At 43.5% G+C, this 26,594-nt stretch overlaps 1 protein-coding gene across 1 annotated transcript in view; it reads left to right on the top strand.

Moving 5' to 3' along the window:
• The window catches only part of hspg2 (heparan sulfate proteoglycan 2), an 80,869-nt gene that overhangs the window by 19,032 nt on the left and 35,243 nt on the right, over window positions 1-26,594 (top strand). The window contains exons 2-29 of the mRNA XM_034536963.1: window positions 3,120-3,249; window positions 3,638-3,694; window positions 13,424-13,533; window positions 13,724-13,782; window positions 14,072-14,244; window positions 15,132-15,257; window positions 15,398-15,598; window positions 15,675-15,794; window positions 15,986-16,117; window positions 16,502-16,646; window positions 17,081-17,238; window positions 17,355-17,495; window positions 17,636-17,799; window positions 17,890-18,069; window positions 18,313-18,509; window positions 18,852-18,999; window positions 19,239-19,366; window positions 19,596-19,682; window positions 19,911-19,978; window positions 20,224-20,279; window positions 20,522-20,662; window positions 20,869-21,039; window positions 21,342-21,521; window positions 21,623-21,741; window positions 21,867-21,978; window positions 22,447-22,560; window positions 22,747-22,874; window positions 23,097-23,183. Coding sequence (XP_034392854.1) covers window positions 3,120-3,249; window positions 3,638-3,694; window positions 13,424-13,533; window positions 13,724-13,782; window positions 14,072-14,244; window positions 15,132-15,257; window positions 15,398-15,598; window positions 15,675-15,794; window positions 15,986-16,117; window positions 16,502-16,646; window positions 17,081-17,238; window positions 17,355-17,495; window positions 17,636-17,799; window positions 17,890-18,069; window positions 18,313-18,509; window positions 18,852-18,999; window positions 19,239-19,366; window positions 19,596-19,682; window positions 19,911-19,978; window positions 20,224-20,279; window positions 20,522-20,662; window positions 20,869-21,039; window positions 21,342-21,521; window positions 21,623-21,741; window positions 21,867-21,978; window positions 22,447-22,560; window positions 22,747-22,874; window positions 23,097-23,183 — 3,632 coding nt within the window. The remainder of the gene's footprint in view (window positions 1-3,119; window positions 3,250-3,637; window positions 3,695-13,423; window positions 13,534-13,723; window positions 13,783-14,071; window positions 14,245-15,131; window positions 15,258-15,397; window positions 15,599-15,674; window positions 15,795-15,985; window positions 16,118-16,501; window positions 16,647-17,080; window positions 17,239-17,354; window positions 17,496-17,635; window positions 17,800-17,889; window positions 18,070-18,312; window positions 18,510-18,851; window positions 19,000-19,238; window positions 19,367-19,595; window positions 19,683-19,910; window positions 19,979-20,223; window positions 20,280-20,521; window positions 20,663-20,868; window positions 21,040-21,341; window positions 21,522-21,622; window positions 21,742-21,866; window positions 21,979-22,446; window positions 22,561-22,746; window positions 22,875-23,096; window positions 23,184-26,594) is intronic.

Raw genomic sequence — 26,594 nt, 5'->3', positions numbered from 1 at the left:
TCACAGAGATGTAACCAGCATGGGAATGCAGGAGCGTGGGTTTATAATGGTGTGTGCGTGAGACTGTGGGTGTGTGTTTGCATGTACTGCCATATGCCAGTGTGTGCGTGCGTTTGTGGACACTTTCATTTATGTATTTGTGTATTTGAAGGGCCATTCCAGTGGTTTGTATGTCTTTCTGTATATTTTTGTCTTAATAACACTGCTTCTGGACACTTTTATGCTTATTATTATTTATTGCTTTACTCAGGTATATCCATCACAGTAAACATGAAGTCACTGTTTTGTGTTGTCAACGTTATCGTATCATTTACATGGTAATGTAGATGCAAAAAAAAAAATACTTTGGAAAAGCCAATTTTTAAAAGCCTTATTTGTTGGAGCATTACATGGAAATGTTTAAAATTCAGGTATGTTGACATTCTCTAATATCTGAGAAAAGTTGGCAGTGGGATAGCAAGAAGCCCATGCAAGCTCATTTCTTGTGTTATGGGTTTGATTTTCTGAAGAAGTTGCATGTGAATGCTATTCCAGGGCTGAATCTAAAGTTTCTGATGGCAGAGCTTAAAGTATACGGCCCATGAAAAGACCCAAACCAACAGTGAATAGCTTCTACTAACAAGTGGTGCCTAATATAGCTTATCCTTCAGTGCCATAACCATCTTTTGTAATTCAGTAATTCTCAAATGACCCGCTATAATTCTGTGCATGTTATCTTAATAGTAACTCAACACACAGTCGGCTGCAAGTAAGTACCAGTTAGGGCGTGTTAAAGTGAAGCAGCTGTGGTAATATGGAACAGATCAATTGAAGTGAATTTGCTACTACACCATTATCCCAGTATTGATGTTATGATACTAAAAGTATCACAGTGAAACTTTTCACTTGACTTGTATCCCACCAGGTCAGATAAGAGAAAATGGACACAGCTATTCTTTGGAATCATTTATGAGACATTTGTTCTGTGGAGGATTGTAAATCTTTGGATGGCTGTTATCAGTTCCTTTTTTGTTTCCATTTCAGGAAACAAAGAAGCATGCAAGTTGGTTGGCTGTTATTGGCCAGTGACTGAAATTAAATAAACGGGGTTGTAGTACAAATGTGCCTGTTGAGGAGCAAGCATTTGTTTGGCAGTCGAAATGACAGAAGGTCTCCAGCTGCAAGATTTAACAACAGCTGATGGAAGAAAGGATATTGGCTTTAATTTAATATTCACTAGTTTTGTTCCCAGGCAGTACTGCTTCTTTCCCATTGATTATCAATTTTTCACAGATCTAAATACAATTATTTCCCCTTGGCTCCGCTAACAGCTGGATGAACTTAATGCCCGTCCTCAGCCTCACCTCTCATTATTCATGTCTTCTGTTGTTCCCTTTTGCTAGAGCTACAACTACTTTGTCCCGCAAAGCAAACATTGTGCATTGTGGGCAGAGCATTTCATGAGTAAACAGTGGAATTCCTTTTGGCTGGAATGTGTGTGCTCGTCACATGGGTGTATGATATGTGTGTGTGTGTGTGTGTGCATGTTCATGTGTATTCAGAGCAGCTACCTGGTTGCCATATGCCCCTCAGGAAATGCAACAATCTACTAGAGCAGTTCTCTGAGGCCTGTGTCCTCTGGGTGGGATGGAGTTCAAAGAACTACAAAGTCAGTCAAGACCCTTTATCATTTTACACAACAGACGCGTCTTAACTCCTAGACTGAGAGTAAAGGTTGCAGCGGCTTTTTGAACTGGAATGCAGTAGCACTGTGAGAAAGCAATATGTAGTCCCGTAGATGAGGCCAGGTGGGCATTCTCAAACAAGTGTGGCTTAATAACATGTTAGCTTTAAGATCAGGTGCGAATGTGGACTCGCTCAGCAAAGGCTGAACGCTTGAGTTCTTTTTTGCCGAGATGGCATCCAACGTGTCCAGATGATAACCCATCCCAAGGGAGTGGGAAGCAGGAGATGATCACACTGATGGTTGGCTGGTCGGCACCACTGAAAAGAATGTGGCTAGTCAGCGGTTTTCTTTTGAAAATGGCCCGGGATTGTTGTTGTAAGGGTGTTCAGTCAGGGGAGAGAGGATTTGGGGGGATATAACTAGTTATTTATTAGCTTGAGCCATTTAAATGGGCAAAGCCACCATGGCAGAGTTAGGTGGAAAAACAAACTGGCGGGCCATGCCAACTGGATGTTCCACGGTTGGCATCCTGCCAGGGCCGTATCCAAACTTATAGCCGGAGTCTGGGCAGACAGGATGCTGAGATGGTGAGAGCAGAGATAATACACCCACAGTGCTGCTCCACTTGGGCTGGCACAGAGAACATTATCAAGATGATCAGATATGAGAGTGGTGGTCCAAGCTTTGCGTTTCCTCATTGAGAGTGTTGTCTGTGTCTATCAGGTGTACTGCAAGTGGAGGCAGCTGATTTTTTATTTGTGAGAGAAATATATACTAAAATAATGCTTTTGGAAATAGTACTTTGTTACTAAAACAACACTTTTCTTCTTGTTCTCGGCAGACAACTGTGTTTTTTTAAAATGTATTAACCACACTAGCAGCGCTGTGATGAAGTACAACTTCACATGGCTGTACTGTAGACCGTGTTTTCTTTTACAAAAGAAGACACATATCTACATTTCCGTCTAAAAAACAGCAGCCGTGCAAAAGCGGTCCAACTAAAACTGTTTAAAATGTCTAAATTAAACCAGATCAGAGAACACATCATGGGATATGATTTCCTGCCCCAGCGCCGCGTATGCTCCTCCACAGCTATTGTTCCATCCATTCAAGTTTTTAACTGCTCCTGGAGGTGACCTCATATACTCCTTCCTAATTCCAGACGGGTTTCTTTTTAAACCAGGGTGAGTTTAAGGCAACAGATTGATGTCATCCAGTCGGTCTGATCTAAACCTCAGCTGCTGTCCTTGGCTTTCACAGTTTTGTGTGCGTGTTCATGTGTGAGAAGGCCTCTCGGAGATAATAAATGGTCAAAGTAAACAAATCACAATGCCCCGTTTCCTGTCTCAGCTTTTGTTTTCCTTCCACCCTTCCAGAGTCCATGTATAACACTGGGTGTAACCTTTCTCTGCGGAGACTTCAACCCCTGTACATCTCTCTGTGTTTACTGCAGGTGACCCAGGCCTCCAAGGTGTGGGGAGAGGTGCCTCTGCCAGAGGACTTGGAGGGGGAGAAAGACGTCCAGGCGTCTCACAGCCTACTGGATGACGACGAGGACTTTGCTGCAGATGAAGCTTCAGGAGGTGGGCTTGATGCGGGGCTTGATGTGGGCTGGATGACCACAATCCACAGCAACCGCTGCCCTTAATTCATGGAAGATGTTTTGCACTCCTTAGATTGTTAATCCATCCCAAAACTAAAAACGAGCGAACGTAGCTCAGAGATATGTAATGAAATATTGACTTTGATTATTTAATCCTACATATATAACACTGACGTGCAGGATTCACGCTTTTCATGAGGAATTTAGAGCAAATTGTATTTGATACTTATACTTATTTTATGTTATATTTATATAGTGAGGCAAAAAAAATAAAAAAATTCAAGTCTAAGCAGATATTGTTAGTCTTTAAAATGTGTTTTCTCGCTTTGAACCAGCACATTGACCATTTCCCGTTTCTGTCTTCAAAGATCTGCCCAGTGGAGAGGATGATGGAAGCACACCGTGGCCTTCATCTGAGGTCACAAGTAAGGCACCAGAAAGTGAATCCAGCAATCTGTCTTCTGTGGTAGATAACTCAGCTCTCCATCCTTTCCCTATCCGTGACTCCAACTGCAGTGACTGCGTGCAGTGTGTGTGTGTGTGTGTGTGTGTGTGTGTGTGTGTGTGTGTGTGTGTGTGTGTGTGTGTGTGTGTGTGTGTGTGTGTGTGTGTGTGTGTGTGTGTGTGTGTGTATAAGCGTGCAAGTTTGCGCATGATGTCTGTCGGTGCCTGAATGATGCTGCCTTCACATCCTGCTGCACCCTCTCCCTCCGTCCCCCGTCCCCCCCCCCAGTCCCTGCCAGCTTGCCAGAGTCTGGTCATAACACACGCGTTCAGCTTTGTGTTTGAGACGAAAACATCCCCTCTCCTCTTTCATCTTTCTCACCAGCGGCAGAGGTGACACTACAGTAAGAAACATGAAAGCACCACGAACAATAAAAGTTGCAGCAGAGCACCTCACACTCAAACTTCTTCGCTGTTTTCACCCCTATCATTTTATTTTTACTTTTATATTTATATGCGGGTACCCCCACTGTATCACATTGCACAGTAGCAGGAAAGTTCTTTTTTAAATGCGTATTTATCTTTGCACGACAGGTCGAACTCTTTCATCACACCTGTGGTTTGCTGCTGCGTGGCACTCTTCTGTGCCTGCCCCATATTTCTTGTATTTACTGTCTATTACATATTTTAGTTTTAGTTTTTTGTTGCTGTCCATTGACTCCTTCCCTCTACTATTGCTGGATTTTACCCACCGTGGCAACATATTCAACAAAGTCTTACTTTCAATTGGTGCATCTATCTAGACTATGGGTTTTCAAGCAAATTATTTCTGAGCAATATTGTAAAGTCTCAACATTTACTGTATATTATTATACTATCATTTCCCCCTGCAAGAAATTCCTTTATCTAATACATGGATACATGTTAATATCCCCACAGGTCAGATCATATTCATATTGAAGACAGAGGCCTGGTAATAGCTGCTGCCTCTCATTTTGTCCTTGGTGCCAGACACCGGCACTCGACAGGTTAGCGGAGCTGATTACATCATGGCAGAGTAACTGTTTCGGTGGCAGCATTGCGAGCTGATATCATAGCTGGGGCGCCTCGCATCACGTGCCTCGTTCACAGAAATAGCACCGCTCTGAGGCCTCGCTGAATTTGGGTGGTTAAAGAAGCCAAAGGAGGTTTTAAAACAGTTTACATTCATTTGTATGGTGTTAAAAGCATGTGATTGTGACAGTTTAGGCTAGTAATTGAGGGGTTAGGGTTAAGGTTTTAGCAGCGCTATAATGAAGAAAATATTTAGCTAATATTGAGAGAAATTGATTGAAATTGAAGAGCAGTTGTAAACACAGCTCCACAGATCATTTCAGTTGTAGAAAGTTTTATTTCAACCTCCTGCATTAAACTTGAGCTTGTTTTTGAAGTGTGTGTGTCTCCTGGTGAGTCCTCTAACCCGCAGGTCAGAGTCAGTTTGGACCATATAAATGTACAAAAAGGATATGAAAGGCACAGAATAAAAAAGCCTGTTTGTGCTCTGGTGGCAGCATAAGATGGGGATATATTTCCTAATGTGCTCACCTACAAACATTGCCCATTACTTTGGTTTATTGCATCTGTTTCCATAAACGTCACAGCTTTTGTAACCACATAAAGGTCAGTGTTGCTTTAATGTGGCAATTAAATGGTAAGCTGAGATTAAGCAGTTACTTTCTTTAATATATTATATAATGTCACATTTGCATTCTGCATTAGGATCACGGTGCTATGATGAGGGGAGACGGGCTATTTTCAGATATAGTTTTGAGCACAACAGCAATGGGAAGGAAATTATGTTTCCTGTGCATACTGCTGAATACTTGTGTCTCTGTCCTGTCGGCTGTCCAGACTGTTCACACACGCCTCGGCCTTCCTTCCCCCTGCACTACTTTAAAGTAGGAGACGTATTTGCCACAGTTGCCCCCATTATGACTTATTTCCTGCCACAATCTGCCAATGGCTAATGAATTCCCATTTTCCTACTGTCTTAGATCTGTGAATTGAAGATAAAAAAACACCTGGAGCCTAAACTGTTGTTGAGATGAGGTTATTTCGGAACCTCTTTATCATTTTTTCTTTATCGCCACCTAATCATAGTCTGGAATCTTCTCCAGAGATACGAAGGTTGCGTCCCGTGTCCTCCCAACCTCTCGTTTTGACCTACACACTCAGATCCCCGGAGAGATTTCTGGGAGACAAAATACAACTTATTTCATCTGTGAAAACATTTTCTTGTTTCGCAGGTTTCATTACAGACATTCCCATTGCACCGAGGATATTGGCCACTTTGTTGAGAAACCAAAGAAACAAATGTTCCCATGCCCACTTAGTATTGGGGTTGGTGACCGTCTGCTGGGGTTAAATTATTCCCTGTGCTGATTTTGAATGAAAAGCTTGAGAATTCATATCCACCGAATAGTGCCACTTATCAAATTCACAGTTTAAAAAGCCCTGTCAAATATACCGTTATGCTCCAGGTAACAATGTGACGCAAGACCCTTGGCAGTCAACTTTTCTTTTCACAGAATAATTAAATTGGTCAGAACACGAGTTAGAATAAATGTTTAAATTGTGATCACATCTAGGAGAGAAAAGAATATTAACTGTATTTCTTGTAGTCAAATATACTAGATTTGATTTATGCAGTGCTCTGTGATTTGAGATTAAAGGTGGAGCTTTAGATTGTCCGTTGATTCAAGGGGAGACTGAGCAGAGAGATTTGTGTATGTACTTACACAGAAAAATAAATAACTGCTGGAGACAAGAACAACAAAGCAAGAAAGATAATGGTAAAGAATAGACATAGAAAAGATTAGAAATCTATATATAAAGCAATAAAATAAGAAGTAAAACATATTTGTAAACAATAAAAATAGAGCAAAGAAATGTATACACATACTGGATAAGATAAGATAAGATAATCCTTTATTCGTCCCGCAGTTGGGACATTTACAGGATTACAGCAGCAAAGGGGTAAAGTGCACCCAAGATATAGTAGGATCAAATATAACAACGGTAAATAAAACAGTAATCAGGATGTTAAGATGTCTATACATACTGTATATACAGTTATTTTGACCACGTTAAAAAAAAATATTATGTTGCCTCAGCTGGTTCTACATCAATTACTATAGGACACTTGCTGTAAAAAAAATACAATCCAGTTCAACTTCATATGGGCTAGACTATATAATGATATATTATCTATCGTTTAATATTTTTTACTATTGTTTCTTGCATGATTGCGTTAACAAAGATAAACCAATTAATGTATCTAAATGTTTGATGCTATAACACTACATTGCAATGATAACAAATATAAACAAAGGAGGCCTAAAACGACTTGGTTATTATAACTAGGGATATAATATCCAGTGAGCTAATGGATGTTATACACCATTCAGACCATGTATAGATGATTGTGGGCCTTAACGTCTGCCTGCTGTCCTGTAAATAGCATTTATCTGCTTTTTAAAAATTCACAATACATATGCTTGTGACAAAACTTTTTGTTTGTTTGATATCTATGAGGCCTGTATTTATGTGTTAATTTTTTCACTTGAATTCTTAATTAAAGAAGAAAATACTAAGTACTTTAATTTGTCATGTATTTAATTCTCACAGAAGTATACGAAATAGGCTTTACCATGCGGTTTTGTCATACAAACTATTTATTTATTTAATTACCCCAAAAGACATACCGCATCATATTCTTCTGTTATCTCTAGAATAGAACAGATGTTGCAGCGTAAGTGGACAATGCATCAGGGTAATGTCGCCTGTCTGTCCCTTTGGCCTGCGCAGTGGACCGGCTGTGGCCACCCACTCAGTCTTCCTTCATGGGCAGTTTGTGAGATGTTTGGTCTCACTGGCACTGCCTCGCCGTGTGTTTGTGTGGTTCACATACTGGGAGACTCCTGGGCATTTACACAGGCGGACGAGTGCTGGCAGCTGCAGCTATTTTGGTGAGGGCTTTGTTGTTGCACTGCAGGGGGTCCTCAAGGTGGTCACAAACTGACCCAAGAGTACGGCAGAAACTTGCTTCACATTATTGATCGGACGGCTCGCTCCCTTTTGTGGACAAGGCAGACAAAACACGAGGGCTGTGTTGTTGAAGGTTTCACTTTTATTTGAGTTGTCTGCCACTGATAAAAGCCATTCACAAACAGTTAATTGTGAGCGTGACTGTGTTTAATGCACATTGTTCTGAGAGGCCGCTGCTGATTGGATTGAGCCTTATTACTGCACTTTGCCCCGTGACGCTTCACTCTGTTGTGCCAATAACAAATGTGTTGCCTTGGAGAACTTGCCTGCACTGCTCCTCTTTAGGAAAGAGATGTTGAGGGTTACATTGAAAGAGAGCGCGTGCAGCTGTTTGCAGGACTTCTCTTTCCTCAAGGACAGGCTTGTAGCTGACACATCAGTGTATGTTGTTGACCTTGATGATGATCTATGGTGCAGCAGAAGAGTATACCTCAAATTGGAGAAAAATAAATTGGTTTGTTGTGTCACAAAACAAATGCTGAATTGGAACGTGTGGTTATTGGCAGGGTTTCCAGTTGTTTTCCCAGATTTGAGAGTTTATTTGGATAAAGCTCCACAGTTGATCGGCGGCTTCCTGGTTGTACACTAGAGAATATCCATTCCAAATAAAAACCTCTCCTGGGATTTGTAACACCCGTTTTCTTCCGCACGATGAGAGCTGCAGTTCATGTGCTTGCTTACTCAAGATATCACTTTAAATGTGTCTCCCAATTGGTAAGAGGGGAATATTTGCAGGGTTCCTGTGTGCTCATGCTCTCATACAGTGAATGCCTTGTTTCAGTCAGTGATCATCATAAAAGAGAGTAATGATGGAGCTCTTACCCCCTTCTGCCTGGCTCTCACTCCCATTGTGACTCCGACAAGGATCACAACATATCAGCAGCCTTTGATGTAGCAGATATTTCATTAGCTTTGATAGTCAGGGTCTCTATTTGTGGGGGGAGACCTCATATTGTTTGGGTTGGGCAAGTTTTCTTTCAACTGTCATCTTATTGGACTTTGCAGACTGTAAACTGTTTTGCCTCCCTGACAGCATTCAGTTGTTCTGTCTGTAGCATCAGGCAGCAGCAGTTGCAGTGAATCGAAAAGCAAAAGTTTACAACAACTTTTTCTCAATCTTCTCTCGTCTGAAAGACAGGCCACAGCTACAGTAATGAGCCATGTGGGTTTTTTTCTATATGTACACAGCTGTAAAACAGCTGGATCCAGCACACCCACTTGCTTATGAATGAGCTGTTGTTTCTTTTGCTGTCTGTCGAGGTTTAAGGAGTGGATTCATACAGAGTCCGGATCGGAGTGTGAATATCTATCAGCACATTGCCAGTATGAAGGGTAACATGTTGTTGAATCTGTATTTATCCACAAGAGAACATAGACACCTTTTTATTTTTAAAGACAGTCAACACACACCGATCCTTGTTCCAGAGCGACTAAGAGGCCTTCTCAGCTGACATTTCAGAGCATGTCCCACGGTGTAACTGCATCCACAGCAGTGGAAGAATGAATGAGTCACCACAAAACAGAACATGGTCATTGTTGCCCGTGCCAGTGCAGAGGGATTAACTTTTGGTAAAAAAATTGGTCATAATGGTGTATCAGTTCTTTCCATTTAGAAGAGAAAACAGGAAGCAGCTCCTCCCTGCATCTCTGCAAAGCCCCAGGGTGTGTGTGTGTGTGTGTGCGTGCGTGTGCGTGCGCGCGTGTGTGTGTGTGTTTGTGAAGCAGACCGCAGGCGGGTAAAGATCGGAGCATGGAAGCGGGTGTTTGGTTCGCAGGATATCCTCTTTGTTCTGTTGGACCGAAAGAGGACTCACTTCGAAAGAGATGCCCTCTGATCTCTTCTCCTTGACACTCTCATGCAAGCAGACGTGTGTTTCCAGACAGACGGTGGTTGAACTCATTAGTCAACCAAAACCACAGGATCCATTATCCCCTTGAGCCCCATGAGCCACAACATGTGGATGGTAATGATTAGTGGGACAGTTTGTAGCAAGAAATAGCTACTGACATCACTAGCTTCTCATATAACTGTGGTGACAACTTTATATTCTCCTTCTGCTGTTGTCTTGGCTGTTTTAATTTTGTGTATTTCACATAGTTTCATGCAGATCAGTGTACGCCATTAGCAGTCTCGTATTTGTAGTTCAACTATGATCATCTCAGTGACTATTCTAGCAATTTACTTTCTGATTGTCACTTTCTATTTTCTCTCCTTGCTTCCGATCATTTCCTTTCTAACTTTCCTGATTTTAACCTCTCTGCACCTGCATGGCTTACTTGATCCTTCTCCCTGGTCTTTGTGTCGTTTTTCTTGTTTGGTCCTTGACCTTTGGCTCTTGGCCCCTTGTGTCTTGCTCTTATCTCCTCACCCCTCATTGCCTGCCATAGCACACAGGTTGGAGTCTTCATATCTGGGGAACATACAGAGCCCAGTAGAACCAGACTACAGTAAGTCCTCAAGCACTTCCTTCTTTTTTTTATGCTTTGGTTCCTTCCCTCTCTTGTCTTTGGCACACTCGTCTGTCACCTGCTTCGCTCAGTTATGCACTCTCATTTCTAAACACACTCTCAAGATAACATTCCAAGGAAGACTCAGCTTGGCCATGCATCATTTGAGTCCAGTGAGTCTGTTTTTCCAAGTGTCTTGCAGGCGATTCTGATGCCAGTGTAAAATGATAGAGTTGTTCCATTGAGTAATAAGAGTTCATCACCCTCGGGTTGCGTTTCCAGGCGAGAACATCTTTTTTAAGATGTTGGTAATAGATAACACTTGCTAAAATGTGTTCCAACAATTTAATTAGAAAAGTGCTTTTTGTAATTTCAACCCAATGATGCGAACCAGCTGTCTCTGAGAATCACTACAACAGTGTATGAAAACGTGCTTTGTTGGACATGCTCGTCTTTTTTTTTGTTGGTGTTGCTTACATTGCAATTCGTGGGAGAGCACAACGGGGCAAGCTTAATAGTGATTCCAGAAGTTATTCCCAAGAGCTCCCCAGAGGGCAATGAGTGGAGACTTGGAGACACAGTTGCTTGGCTGGCCACCAGCAAAAGGGTTAAGTAGCAGGGGTTCTTGTCTACAGTTAAACTGAGACAGAGGCAGCTGGCATATGAATGTATTACACGGGAGAGATACATATCTAGAAATAAATGGAGATTAAAGAGACACAGAGGAAAACCCCATGGAAGGTGATAACATGTATCATCAATTTTCTTTATTAGAAATCTGAGGCGATGTGGTTGAGGCCTTTTTCTTGTAGATTCTCTGTAAATGCTTCGGGTGGTGCCGGGCCGATGCCGTGGGCGCAGCCTTGGGGGTTGAAGGTCAAGTCCAAAGTGGCTGGGCTCCCTGCTCAATCAAGTCTTTGTCTTCTGCAGAGGCCTCTATGTGTTCAGTGGGGCCCATTGCACAAAGCTGCCACAGTTCTACTGAACAGCTTTAATAGCTAAATAAGTTGAATTAAGAATATGGAATGCTATTTTTCCACTCATATTTCTTTTTTTTCATCCCACCCGTCACGTCTGCACTCTGACAGTTTCATCACTCTTGACGGTGGTGGTGGGGACTCCCCCGCTGTAAACTGCGAGTGATTCACAAGAGAATGGGTCTCAGAGTAAAAGAGCCACTCGTTAGCAGCAGGGCACAACCCGGGACTCTAATCAAAGGATCTCGGGCGGCGGCAGTTCCACACTCGCCAGTCTGTACTGTCAAAGCAGCGAGCTCGGAGAGAGTTGGGGCTACGAGCTGCTGTTGACCTCGCGGCAAATACCCACTCAAGGGATTAGATTATATGTGGGTCAAATGAGGCGCTTTGATGACTAACTTTGATGTTGCCTGTCTTCTGGGTCCACATTCAGGCCGAACAATTAATCCTATTAGTCTGACAGTAACAGGCTGCAAAGCAAGCACCCAGGCACCCTGCCAGGCCGAGCGAAAGCCTGCAGTTCTGTTGTTACATGTTCACTTTACTGTGTGTTTTCATAGGCATTGCTCACTTTACTTTCTCATAAATGTGGCTTTTCCTCACTGGGAAGGGGATGTCTTGTAGGGTCAATGCCGTGTCTAAGGGAAGAGAATTTAGCAGCGGCTAGAGAGGGCAGCTGTTTATCAGCCAAAGCTCAAGCAGTGGAGCAAAAGGATTCTCCCCAGGCCTTTTAATGCAGATAACCCACTGCCTGACTGTGGGACACAAACGCTTTGACTTCTGTCGCTCCTGGTAAGCATAAGAAATGTCCGATGTCAAGTGATTATCCAAGGAGAAAGGAAATGCAAGCAATATACACCAAGAGTATTGGTATTTTCTCTGCATGCCGTGTGCGCGTGTGTGCCTATTTGTTGTTAGTTGGGCACGAATGTTTGTACTCGAGGCTCAAGAGATGCCTACTTTGAACATGACTCTCTGTTTTTGGCATGGCAAGTAGCATCGGACTGCAAGAAACCGCTCAAATATTGACTTCCTCCCTAAACCCACTGCAAGCCTGAATTCAGAGGCTGCTGGGCCGTCCTAACAAAGTGTTGGCAGCCATGTGAAGGCTGGGCACCCGGCTATTTTAAGTTTCATGACATTGGAATTATAATAACACAGCCCACATTGTTGTTGCTCATAATACAGTTTGAAGGGCAGTTATATTTGAAATGTATAACTAGAGTGATGATTAATTATTGATTTAATTAATCCTTTTTTTTTTTCTTTAGGGATATCAAAATAATAATGCTCAAATGTCAACACAACTTTGGAAAGAGTTGAACCTATAACATGTCAAGCTTTTGAGATGTGGTATTGAAACCGACGCTGAAATGTTGAAAGATCTGTGCACATATGTGGTAGATGGGTGATCATTTGTTGTGTCAAGAGAAGAAGGCACTGTTAAAACAACTGTCACAAAGAAATAAAGAAATAAAAAAGAAATGACTTAAAAAGAAATGACTTAAAAAGAAATGTCGACGCCCCCTTTGACAATCATTCAAAGAGGATTTTTGTCTGCTGCCGGCACAGTATAGTGACACTCACTCAAACTCCCAAATACCTTCCAACTCTCTGACATCATCTGCGTTCAATCAGGAGATCCGGTGCTAACTCGTGACCATGCTACCCACATACTGTGTGTTTGAATGTTTGCATTGATTAGGTTTCAGACAGCATATTCACTTCTGCCTTTGCAACAAAGGGACTTTTTGTGTCTCCATGTCTCACAAAAAGACAAGAGAAGAAGACTAGCCTTGAATCTTTAATTTCATGGTTATATTTGAGTATTTGGGAGCAGAGTGGTCCTGTGTCAGCGTGTGGCCGATGTGTGGTGCATCCCTGCAGTTGTCGGTTTTATTGCAGAACCTGACCACAAATCAGATATGGAAATAGATGCCATAATTTGTATGTGGTTCTCATTTAAGTCACAGTCACGCTCTTCAGTTTTGACTTTCTGAAACGTTTAACCAAAGCCTCCCCTAAGGAAAATAATTCCCAAACAGTATCCAGTGTCACATTGTCTTTGATAAACTGAACCCCTTAATCTTGGATCTGGTTTATACAATCTAAACTATGCAACAGATGAACATTAATGCTGAGCCTGTGCTCGTTGTGTGCTATTGTGCGGTTTCGCTGACGGAATATCTGTGTTTCTAGTTTATTACAGAGCTCTTGTCAACTTCACTGACTCCCTGGTTTACGGCCCCGCGCTCGAGGACATCTTCTCTTCAGCCTTTAATGAGATCTCGGAAGCAGTGGTGGACACGGTACGTCCTATTCTAACGGCATGAACTCAACTGAATAGCAGACCTGTACAGTACGCCGCTAGGGCTACCTTATAAGGTTTAGGCATGTTATTTATGACTTGGCTGATTTAAGGATGTGTGATCTTATATCGGAAAACAAGGCCCAGGCTTGTACATTTCAACTCAACCGAGTCTGGTTTTCCTTTCACAGCTGGAGTCGGACTACAACAGGATTCCAGGTGTCCAGACAGTCAGCGTGGTCCTCATTAAGTAAGAACACCAATCTTTTAAATCATGCCTTGTGACATCCAAAGTAGTTACCCTGCAGCTGTGTGCTGCAGCCGTGCTGCCTGGGTGTCTTACTGTGGCCAGGTGATATTTAATTTCCCTTTTCCAAACTGCACTAGGCCAACGGTGGTAGGTCTGTAGTCAGTAATTCAACTGCAGTGAGTAATTCCCCTAAGAGGACGCTAAAAAGAAACTTTTCCTCGAAAGAGCCTTCTCGTTAAACCATCTGCAGTGCACGCCACAGACTACAGGTCTTTCTTGCTCTTTGCAGGAAGATGATAAGAGAGGACGGCGTGGACGTATTTGTGGAGATGGATGTGGGTTCTGACTACAACAGCAATGATGAACAGATACGCAGCGTGCTGTACAACGTAGTGAAGGAGGGATCCATTGCTTCCTACGTCACATCAGTCCAGGGCTTTCAGTTCAGACGGCTTGGGGAAGGTAAGACCTCAACAAAGAGGGACACCGCTTAACACGGACGTGAAGAGACTCTGTTACACAAGAGTTTGCTGTATGTTTACAGCCAGTTAAGGTCCACAAGAGCGGTAGTCAGTGCCCTTAACATTTCCCTCTGGTTTCTAGTTCAACCTCTGCCTCCAGTGGAGCCTATAGCAGTGCCAGGTTTGTACTGTGCCATGCCCTCTGCATGGTGACTGAGCCGACTGTGCTGTAGAAGCTGTAGGATGGATGACTAGTGCCTTTTAGAAACAGTCGAGCAAATCCTTTCTTTTTTATGTTAAAACCACAAGATGACCTTTACCTTGACATATACAAGCAGTGGTCATGTGGTCTGAGGAATGTTTTGCATGGAAGCACCAATATAAAGTAGACTTCTGAGTGTCCCTAAAGTCCACCACAGTGAATAAGAAGGACATTTGCATGGCATGAGTTTGATTAGGAATGCTGCTGTTCACTGCAGTGTAAACCAGCTTGTTGATTCACACAAATCTATCTATCTATCTATCTATCTATCTATCTATCTATCTATCTATCTATCTATCTATCTATCTATCTATCTATCTATCTATCTATCTATCTATCTATCTATCTATCTATCTATCTATCTATCTATCTATCTATCTTATCTATCTATCTTTTAAGTAGGACATAACAGAAAACCTGATGCAAATTTACAAAAATGTTATAACATCCTTGAATCACACCCCTAGTGACAGACAACATGCCACTCGCTTTACACTCGCTGTAGTAATGTGATGTCTGAGAGGCGCAGGACCCTTTTGTTTTTGCCCTCGCTTTGTTCTATTGGCACTGTGATGTGACATTGGTGTAGTGTATTGGCCGTACTGTAGCCTCTGCATCTCTCACAGTAACCGCCGGCATCAGACCCTGCATGTCAGATGAGCACAGGTGTGGTGATGGGACATGTATCCTGGCGGAATACCTGTGTGACAACAGACCAGACTGCAGAGACATGAGTGATGAGACCAACTGTGGTGAGTGGCTTCCAATCGCCTAGCAAGCGAGTTGTAACACGGTCGGCTATAGCACGGAATAATGGCTTGACGTGAGACCGGGAACCGCGCTCAGGAACTACTTTGTACATTTGCTAAGTTTAATCAGAGATTTGTTTTAGAACCAAAACGGCCGACAACACCTGCCACCACCACACCTGCCACCATAACCACCACCGTCAAGAAGCCCCCGCGGCCCCCCAGCCCACCTGGACCCTGCAGGGCGGATCAAGCCACATGCCAGAGTGGAGAGTGCATCCCTCGTGACTACGTCTGTGATGGAGAGAGGGACTGCTCTGACGGAAGCGACGAGTTCAGATGTGGTACGCAACACGGACTTGTGCATGTGCACACTCTAAGACAACAACATGTGCTCTAATTGTCCTCTTTCTTTTACAGGTACCCCATCCCCCTGTGAACCCAATGAGTTCAAATGTAGAAATGGCCGCTGTGCCCTCAAACTATGGCGTTGTGACGGAGACAATGACTGTGAGGATAACTCAGATGAAACGGACTGCCGTAAGTCTCCATTTCTTCTCTGAGTCCTGAAAGGTCTGCCTTGAAAAAAATAGGTTAATACGCATTATTCCTTTTCTAACCAAAGGACTACTATTGGATTGCCTTGTGTACGAATTGTGCTCTATAAATAAACTTGCCTTGCCTATTGGGATTGAAAGTTGTGGTAAATCTCCATTTTGTCATAACTACAGCCACCAAGGGTCCTGGCGACAGGTGTGCTCCTGAGCAGTTCGAATGCCTGGGCGATCGCACCTGCATCCCAGCTAGTTACCAGTGTGATGACGAGCCAGACTGTCCTGACCGCTCTGATGAGTACGGCTGCAGTAAGTCTCACACCAGCAGCTGTCGACGGCACTCTGCTTTCTTTTTTCTCTCATGTGCATTACACTCTTTTCTGTCTTCCTTTTTGCAATCTCCATAATGCTTCTTTGGCTCTCCTCTAGCCACCCTCTGTGTTCCTTTGTATGCTGTGACTAATTTGCTGTGAACTAGAATCGTTTCACACATGTGGCGACTGAGACACAGAGTTTTTTGTGAACCATCCATTCCTGAGAACTGAAAGGAAATTGTCCGTCCATAGCGGAGAATTATTTTTCCTCTGGCTTTCAGGCATTTATGAGCTTCACTCGATCGTCACATGCCATCCTTTTGTACATGTGCATTTACTATGTGGTTAATACAGCTTTCCTCTTCTTGACACTTTGCAGCCCCTCCCTCTGTGACAAGCCCGCCGGAAGAGTCCATTCAGGCAGCGCGGGGGGCGACGGTGACGTTCACATGCCAGGCCGTTGGAGTGCCAACACCCATCATCACCTGGAGACTCAACTGGGGACACATTCCTCTCAGTGGCAGGTGGGTTTGATGAGAAATTATTCTTCTATACAGTATTACATTACAGATTTGTCAGAGTTAATGGAAAACACTGTCAAAATCATTTTGAGTAACTTTGGAAATGAAATTCTCTGAATGTTTAAAACAAAAAATTTTTGTTGATACTGAAACTTTCCAAAAAGCATGTGTTGTATTGATTGGGCAAGCTGTCCCAAACCAAACATCTGGTGAAAGCCATTCTTGCTTAATCGATCTGCAGCAGACCATGATCTGCGGTGTGTGGTTAAGCAATTACTGTTGAATGTTATGGATTCTTCTGTAATAATATTTATTCAGACTGTTACAGCGCTGAGTCAGTAACAGAAGGGTTCCCATTATGGCCGACGCCATAGCTGACATGCACTCTCCCCTGAGATTATGACTGTAAAAGTGATAATTTGTTTCTATGCACCCAGGATCTCCATGACCAGCGAGAATGGCCATGGCACCCTGACCATTCGCGATGTGAAGGAGGCCGATCAGGGGGCGTACACCTGTGAGGCCATCAATGCTAAAGGCCTGGTGTTTGGTATCCCCGATGGCGTGCTTACTCTCACATTGAATCCAAATTCAGGTACTGACATCTCACTTTCACTGTGGGTTCACTATCAAAATCGCTACCGTTTTTACTTTATTGAATTTTAGCGACAATAAGACTATAAATTGTCTTGTTTTTTGTCTTCATTTTAGGAAACTGTCCTGATGGTCATTTCAGCGTGGAGGGCCGCTGTGTCTCCTGCTTCTGTGCTGGAATCTCCAAGAACTGCAGGAGCACCGGACGCTACCGCAACCACATCAGCCTGCGTTTCACCCAGGAGGAAGACTTCAAAGGCACTGAAGCCATTCTTATTAAACTGATGAAGAGCTAACAAAGCAGCCACACTGTCAACTGAATTACCGTTAAAAGTGTGTGTGGTCCTCGCATTTAGAGCATAAAACAGGCTGAGTGAATCTGTTATTCTTACTTCCAGGAGTTAATGTCACCTACCCATCCAGGCCAGGCACTCCTCCTCTCTCCTCCACTCAGCTTCTCATTAATCCAGAGATGGAAGAGTTCCAGCTTGTCGACCTGTCACGCCGCTTCCTCAACCTTGACTCTTTCTGGACGCTGCCTCGCCAGTTCCTGGGCAACAAGGTAAAGAGTACAATTCTCTCCCGACTTTAATATACTTTACTAATTGTCAAACTCAAACTCAAACATTACATTTATTTCTACTGTTTTTAGATTGACTCCTATGGAGGTTCCCTGAAGTTCAAGGTGCGGTACACATTGGCCCGCGGTCTGTCTGAGCCGGTGGAGAAGCCGGACGTAATGCTGGTTGGAAACGGACGCAGGCTTGTGTACCGCAGAGGCAGCCCTACCCCGGCCCGAGTGGTCAACCAGAGAGACATCAAATTCACTGAAGTACGTCTTTGCTTAAGAAAGTGCAAATTCTGCACAATCTTGCAGTAAATTTGTGATGATACAAAAATGTTATACCGATTGTCCACAAATAAAAAAAACAAGGATAACACATTTCACAACAAAAAAATCATACCAAATTTGACGTATTTGACGTAGAAATCAAGGGATCAATATCCCCTATTAATATAATAAAAAATACATTTGAAGTACATACATCAGTAAACCTGCTTGCCATTGTTTTAGGATAAATGGCAGCACTCCAACGGCCGCACTGTGAGCCGTGAGGAGCTCATGATGACGCTAGCCAACCTGGAGAGCCTAAGCGTCCGCACTATCTACGACAACCACATGGTCAGTGTGGCACTCAGCGACATCGTCATGGATACCACCACTGTGGAGTTCAGCATTCTGGGTCATGCTAAGGATGTCGAAGAGTGCAGGTAAGACATAGAATACCTCAAGCATGATACTGTGGGGTTAAGTGAGGATGGGAGATCCTCACAAGCCTTCAGACAACAGTCTACATTCACAGCTGCCTTTTAGGACGTGTCCAGCGTGAACATACGAAAAGTGAAAAGTGTCTCACAATGACACTTAGTTTATTTAATCATTTTGTTTGGTGACCAACGTCTGGCCAATGAACTTTGTTGGGTTGCATGTCATTCTATCTTTTGCTTTCTTCATTCAGTTGAATGAGAAAAGTTATCAATTTGTTGTGTTGAAATTTGACTCAATATAGTTGGAAAACCGTGGGTGATGATCCTCATATGTATCATTCCCAGATGTCCTCCTGGATATTCAGGCCTGTCCTGTGAGACGTGTTCCCCTGGTTTCGAGCGTGTCCCCGGCGGCTCCTATCTTGGCACCTGTGCTGGTTGTAACTGTAATGGACATGCCAGCGCCTGTGATCCAATAAATGGACACTGTCTGGTAATGCTAACTCACTTTTTGGAAAAAGTTAACATTTCTGAGTTTAACTTGTTGAGCATTACATAGCATCTGCTTAAAGCTGTGGTTAGCAACATGAGAGAAACCAGATAGAGTATGCTCTAAGTATGCTCTAATTCTCTGCAAGAAAGCTAATAAGTGTCCTCAAATGTCAAACTGTTCCATCCTATTTCGAGCGGCGTCGCTGCACGAGAATGAGCAGATTGTTCTTCCTGCCACAGAGCTGCCAGCACAACACAGAGGGCCCTCAGTGTGACAAGTGTCGCCGTGGTTACTTTGGTGACCCGAGCAGAGGTCGCCCAGATGACTGCAAGCCCTGCCCCTGCCCGTACTATGAGACCTCACGGCGGTAAGGTCACAGACCCACTCAGACTCACACAAACATCGACTGTACAAATAGGGGACAGCGCATACACACCCACACACCACGCACAAGGCGTCAGAGGGAATGGCCCGTGTTTTTTTTATTATTTCCAAAAGCTGAGCTCATTCACATAGTTTGGCCCTGGTTAATTCAACATGCTACTTAACCCACTATTGTAGATTTTAATCTATGGCTTTTTATCTGGGCTTTGTAGGTTTTCAGACACCTGCTTCCTGGACTTTGACCAACAGCCGACATGTGACGCCTGTAGGCCCGGCTACACAGGAAGACGCTGTGAAAAGTGAGGAAACCGATATCATCAACTGTGCTTTTTTAATTACAATTTAAATAGTTTGTAGATGGCAGTGATATGGGTCATATGACACAACATCCCTCTTTAATGACTGGCAGTAAAGATTAATTCATATATACTTTTTCACAAGATTGTTATGAAAAACTATTAAAACAACCTACCACCTAATTTGGTTTTGAGGTATGGGTAAATCATATTGTTTTTGTTTTATTTCAGGTGTGCTCCTGGTTACCAGGGTAACCCTCTTCTGCCTAATGGAAGATGTACTCCTACCACTCCTAGCCGTGAGTATATATTCAACACGTTCTTTTTGAAAATTCTTTTCAATTGAAAGAAGCTGCACCTGGATTGTTTTACCATCCAGTGATAAGGCCAACAGGAGGTCTGTGTAATGATTACCCACACTGGTGTTACAGTAGGCAGTAGTATGTGGTCATACCTTAGGTATGCAGAGTGGCTGGAACACTCCCAGGTGTACTTTCCACCCTATACACTATGTCATCCTCTTTCCATTGCTCTCTCCCTGCAGAAAGCTGCGATAACAGAGGGACTATCAGCTCCCGCAGCAGACCATGCAGCTGCAAGGTACACATGCAGTATGACAAACTGCTAAGTGATATTTTAGGATTATATTATAACCATCTATTGTGAAAGCTGTCATATATTGGAGGCTAACGTGTCTTACTGTGTAGTTGTATTCTCAGTCATCTGTGAAGAAAGACATTTGCTTGACAGAAGAAAAATTCTAACCAGTAAAACAATCTTGACAAGGCTCCAATTGGCAGATGGATTAAAAATGTGTGTGCGTGTGTGTGTGTGTGTTTCAGAGCAACGTGGCAGGCACGGTGTGTGATGAGTGTAAGGCTGGATTCTTCCACCTATCAGAGAACAACCCAGAGGGCTGCCTACGTTGTTTCTGTATGGGTGTCACTAAACAGTGTGCCAGCTCCACCTGGAATAGAGATCAGGTAAGTTGCCAATCTACGAATGGTAAAGGGAGGGGTGAATCATTTTGGTATCACGGTTTGACTCAGTGTTTGCCCAGTGGTCCTGAATCAGCAAATCCTTTCAGATGCTAAATGGTGAGATTCAATGTACAAATAGTGATTGTGCTGGAGTTTGAGCGCATGTAAATCTCAGTTCTCATCTCAGACAAAAAGTTTGTGTCTCTCAGGTGCGCGGAGGGGTGAACGGGCAGCGCTTCTCCCTCTCCAACAGTGCCAACACCATAACTATCTCTGAAGGCATCTCCCAGAGGGGCTCCTCTGAAGTCTACCGCTCATTCTCCGGTGTCCCCAAAGACATCTACTACTGGGTCCTGCCTGAGAGCTTTAGAGGAGATAAGGTGAGAGGAAAACAACACAGTAAAGAGCAGGCTAGGGGATAAGAGAGGAAAAAACTGTCAAGTGTTAGTCAAGCTAGATTTGTCTGCTCTTTCTGTCCCACTCAGTCATGCCTCAACATGTTCTCAAGTGAAAAGGCTGCACTTATCCACACAGCAAGCCTCCTTTGAACCTCTGGCTTGAATTCACAGCCAGGCCAACCATGGATGTCTTGTGACTCCCCCACAGTATCATAGGGGTGAAATACCTTTCCACCATTCAATTTTGTTGAGAGGACCTTCTCTTTTCACCTTGTTGCTACTAGGTAACGGCCTATGGCGGGGAGCTACGCTACACAGTGCGCTTTGAACCGTTTCAGCGCTCACTGGTGATTGACGGCCAGCCAGATGTGGTTCTCCAGGGCAATGGCATCTTCCTGGAGCACCACTCTCAGACCAAGCCTCTTCCACGGGTCCCACAAACTGTGACTGTGACCTTCAGGGAGGTGTGTTTAATTGTTCATGGGGGAGTTTTGTTTCGCTAAATCTGAATCCTCAGTGGACTAACCTTTCTCTTTTCTCCTTTCTCCGACCTTCTGGATGCTAGTCTGGATGGCGTCGCTCTGATGGGCAGCCATGTACTCGTGAGCACCTACTGATGGCCCTGGCTGACGTTAATGTTTTCATGATCAGGGCCACCTATGCAGACAACATGGCTGAGAGCAGGTAAGGGTGGAGCTTCCTCTGTCACGCACAGCTCATTCACATACCTCAAAATTATTCCAAAAGCACAATTGCCCTTCATGGAACATTAAGTGTATTAATAATTGCATGCTTTTGGTGTTTAATAGCATCTCAGACATCAAGATGGACGTCGCTGTTCCTCACTCTACTGGTAATGATCGTGCTCTGGAGGTGGAAGAGTGCGCCTGTCCTCAGGGATACAGAGGACCTTCTTGTCAGGTACACAAGCAGATTTCAGAGAAGCAGTTTAGTTTGATTTAACAAAAGAAAATCTCAACCAAAGGTCCACTTTCTAGCTTTTTTAGAGCTTTCATTAATCTGAGTGAGTCTCACAGTCTCACAGGAGTCTGCTCAGTTGCCATGGAGATGGCTTTTCTTACATCACGTGACCTAATTATCGTAGGATCACAATTGAGCCATCTCATGACAATTTTACTTTCTTTTTCCAAGATCAAGAATACACTTTGATGCTAAAGATTAGTTAGTTTAATTTAGTAAGAAGAACGAGAGACAAGTAAGTTAATCCCAGATATGCCTGAGCTTGTTAATAAAAGCAAAGTAAACCTTTTTTTCATTCCATTTTTTGATGATGATTGCTGTCTGTCTCCCCGCTGCAGTGGAACAAAGACATATTCCTCTTTGCCGTCACTTGTCTCTCACCTGAGGTGTTTTTCCATGTCGTTGCAGGAGTGTGATAAAGGTTACACTCGAACCAGCTCTGGCCTTTACCTGGGCACTTGTGAGAGGTGCAACTGCAATGGTCACGCCAGCGGCTGTGACACGGAGACCGGCAGATGTCTGGTAAGTTTTATGCACCTCTTCTTCTCCTCTCTCTGTTCTTAGCCCACGTTTTGCTTTTATCTGTGCAGCGGAATGCATTTGTGGTTTCTTGGTTGATCCCAACATGTAGAAACCACTCGTGTGTACTGTATATTCAACTGTTCCATGGATCTAACCTCTTTTTTGTGTGTGTGTCCTGACCAAAAGCAATGTCTCCACAACACCGCCGGGCCAAGGTGTGAGCGCTGTGAGACTGGTTTCTATGGAAACCCGGTAACGGACGGTGCTCAGGCCTGCCAGCCCTGCCCCTGTCCTGGAACGGCTTCCAGCAACCAGTGAGTTCATGTCTTCTGTACTTGTGTCAGGTTAATTCAGTCTGTGTAGATTACTGTTAATTATTCTGTTGAATGATGCAGGGAAAGTAAGCAGTGTGCAACGCCAATGCTGAAACTACTAAAAGGCCCCTTCGTAAAACATAGGTCACACTGTGTATGAAATAACATGAATGCTGCCCAAAAGAGCATTCTCATGGTATGCGTGGCCCTCTGTTGGCACAGATTCTCCCCCACCTGTCATCTGGAGTCTGACGGACAGCCGACCTGTGACAACTGTGCCCCCGGATACTCTGGCCGACGCTGTGAAAGGTAGGCCCCCTCCTTCATTTTTCGGCTTTTCCTTTTCCAACCTTGTCTTCCTCTCACGGTCGTCTGGACAGTGTTTTGGGTTACTGGGACGGCAGGCAGCAAGGCTAGCAGGGGCTGGCAGTAGCGCCCAGTGGTTTCATTCACAGGAAAGGGATATAAGCATGTCTGTGGTTTGCATCTCTCTTGTTTTTTCCCCCAGCTGTTGTGATGTCAGTCCAGGGATGGGAGACACAAATTGGTGCCACCCATTCAGGATGTGTTGTACTGTGTCGTGTTTTTCTAGATCTGCTGGTGGTTATTGTTTTTCTTGGATTTATTGATTTGCAAAATGTAAGGTCATCCCTGCTGTGGTAGAATAATATATCTTTGTTTTAGGTCTTTGGTGGTACTGATTATGTCATCACTCAGATTTTAGTGTTCGTGGATAAGAAATTTGCCAAAAGAGGAATGTATGTGCTGAGGAAACCTTAATTGTAGTCTACTTTAAAGATCTTTATGTTGCTTTCTTCTTTCCTTTGCTTTACCTCCATTCTCTTTCTGCTTCAACTTTGCTGGTAACAAACTGTCAAGGTGTTGGCTCAAGTGATTTCTGTCTGTGCACAGACAATATGTAATCAACGACATAAATGTAGATGTGGCATTTATGAGGACTCCTGTCTGGCTAATCAATCTTTGCTGCGCCGAGGGCAAAGATGACGAGGTGACTTGGGTGGAAGATGCAACTTATAAATAATTTACTATTTGAACATCTCTGCCTGCATCATACCTGATTCTACTGTTTTGACATTAAGAGAAGAGATGCCGTCTGCAGACAGTTGTGGGGACCCCTTCCTGGAGCATATAGAGGGCCTCCTACCTGTGATATGCGGAGCTGAAGCAGTATTAAATTACAGCTGGGAGAGAGAGACGGTATCGTATGGCAGTGGAGCTGATGATGAGGCCACAGCAACAACCATATTCCCTCCTAGGACTTTATTGTCTGCAGCAGCTCACCATCGCACCACTCATTCCACTACAGCAAAAGTGGTGGGCATTGTCTCAGTCACCCCCAACAGATCAGCGACCAGACTCCCACCACGCTTCACCCCCAGTCCAGAGATCAGACACTCCAGCTTCCAGCACCTCCTGCGGATTCACCTGAACGCCTTTAACCAACGCCTGAGCATGCTAGAAAGAAACACGCTTGACATGAAGGAGAGCATCCACACTATGGAGGACCAACAGATTCATCTCAGCTCCCAGCTGAAGGAGCTCATTGCTATCCAGTCAGCTGGAGAGAAGAACAAGAAGGTTAGCGAGCTGGAGAACAGCTACACAGACATGGACACCCGTCTAAGCAGACTGGAGGGAAGGCTGGAGATCCTGATTGACGGCTTCACTGCCCTTGCACAGGAAATGAACAAAATGAAACGTGCAAGACACGTCTCCCGTTCGCTACAAGAAAAGAGGGCTCTGCCCTCACTCACTACAGTCAGAATTCTACCCACAGAAATGCCATTCACCAGCAGAGCCACAGTGCCCAAGAGCATACCTACGCCAGGCCTACCTGCAAACAAAGCCACTTCTGTGTCTCAGATAGCGAGAAAACTCAAATTAGCAACCACCACTACACCAGTAAAGAATACAGTCACATCCGAAAGTCTGTTCTCAACAAGGTCAACGATGAAGTTTAGGACCAACCTGAGTAAACCTAAGACGACTTCAAAATCTTCATCTAAAGCTACAGTGAAGCCTAAAACCAAAAAGCCTGAAGGTAGAAGGTCTGCTGGGACAGTGAAACGTGTTTCTCAGCCAAAAAAACGAAAGCAAGTTAAAGAAGCAATTACCAAATTTCAACTGGAGCCACCATCTTACAAACCAAGGCCTTCAAAGCCTGGCCAAGACAATAAAAAGGGATCTTTACCTGTCATTGTACGTAACAAGGCATTTAGATCAGATGCACCAATTACAAAGAAGGTTCAGGAGGGTGGAAAGCCTTCAGAAGGCAATTCAAAGAATTTGTCAAAAAAGAATTCTGCGAAGAACACGGTCTCAACAACGAAACCTACCAGGGTCACTACTGCAAAGAAATCTAAAACAACAGTTAAAAGGACAACGACTACTGCTAGACGCAAGGCTACTACTGCAAAGAAGAAGTCTAAAACAACAGCGAAAAGAAAACCAAGTCCCCCTAAAACCAAGGTTGCCGTTGCGAAGAAAGTAACTAAAAAACACCAGCAGAAGAAAGAGAAGAAAACTTCTCAATCTGGTATTTTGGAGCTCCTGCGGGTCTTACAAGGAGATCACAAGTCTGCGAAGCGGAAAAATAATCCGGATGGTTCTCTTCATGTTGTCTTGGGAAGGCTGGCCATTCCTATCAAAATTATCCCTGATGATTAGGGAATAGTGTGTTGCTTTTCATTATTTTAATTTGTCCTTTGTGCATATCTCTATTCTCTGATCCTGATATTTATGTCTGTTACACGTCAATGGAACTTAATGAAGGGACTAATTGTATGCTACTGTGTTGTATTAGAGAGACTTTTTAGATATTTGATGCCATCCTGAAATGATTATACTAATTACTTTTAAGTTGTGTTTTATTACAATCAGAACAGTTGCTGTGCTATGCTATGAAGAGATAGCTTAGCAGTAGTACCTCTTTGTGTATACATTTGTTCATTGTATTATGGCCAGACTACCTCAAATTTTACACCCCAACCCTTTGTTAGATCATTCTGAAAACCCCCTCCCCATCAATCTTGTTTCCTGCATTCCCATGGGTATGTTTTATTGGTGTTTCTAATGTGTTGATATCCTAAAAAAGCCTTCCACCTCCATGTCACTCTGTGATTTAAGATCCCCAACAAGTTCACTTTTAGGGAATTCTTCAGAAGATTGGTTAAAATATAAAATGTCACGGGTAAATAACCGGGACATTACAAACAAAGACTAACAACCTAACATCCCGCTGGTGGTATTACATGCTGCAATAATAATAATAATATGCATAATTCTGAAAAGGTTGGAGGAGCAAACAAAACATACGTATTTGTTATTCATTCATAGAGCAGTAATGAGGCCTTCCACACTAATGGATTGCCAAACAAATTCTAAGAGACAGGTATGGTCCCCAGAGGATGAATTACAATGATTTTGGTGTTTCCCTGGCTTTTCACTTAACACGACCAGCAGGTCAAAGTGCAATCAATCAATACTTGGTTTATGACCAATTAAATGGTAAAACTATGACAGTCCCATCAGCCTCTGCTGTACATTGTACTTATTCTAAACGGTAAACATGGCAACAATTAATTATCCTCTGTGGAGCATGACATTTTACAGTAAACGGTACTTTATATTTTTATCTTTTGTATGTACCTGATGATATTTTTGCCTAATTGTGGCACTAGAAGAAAGGAAGGATGTACC

Source organism: Cyclopterus lumpus, chromosome 7, assembly GCF_009769545.1.
Source record: "Cyclopterus lumpus isolate fCycLum1 chromosome 7, fCycLum1.pri, whole genome shotgun sequence".
In the NCBI taxonomy this organism is placed as follows: domain Eukaryota; kingdom Metazoa; phylum Chordata; class Actinopteri; order Perciformes; family Cyclopteridae; genus Cyclopterus; species Cyclopterus lumpus.
The sequence above is the reverse complement of the archived record's forward strand: the minus strand, read 5'-3'. Positions and strand labels throughout refer to the sequence as shown.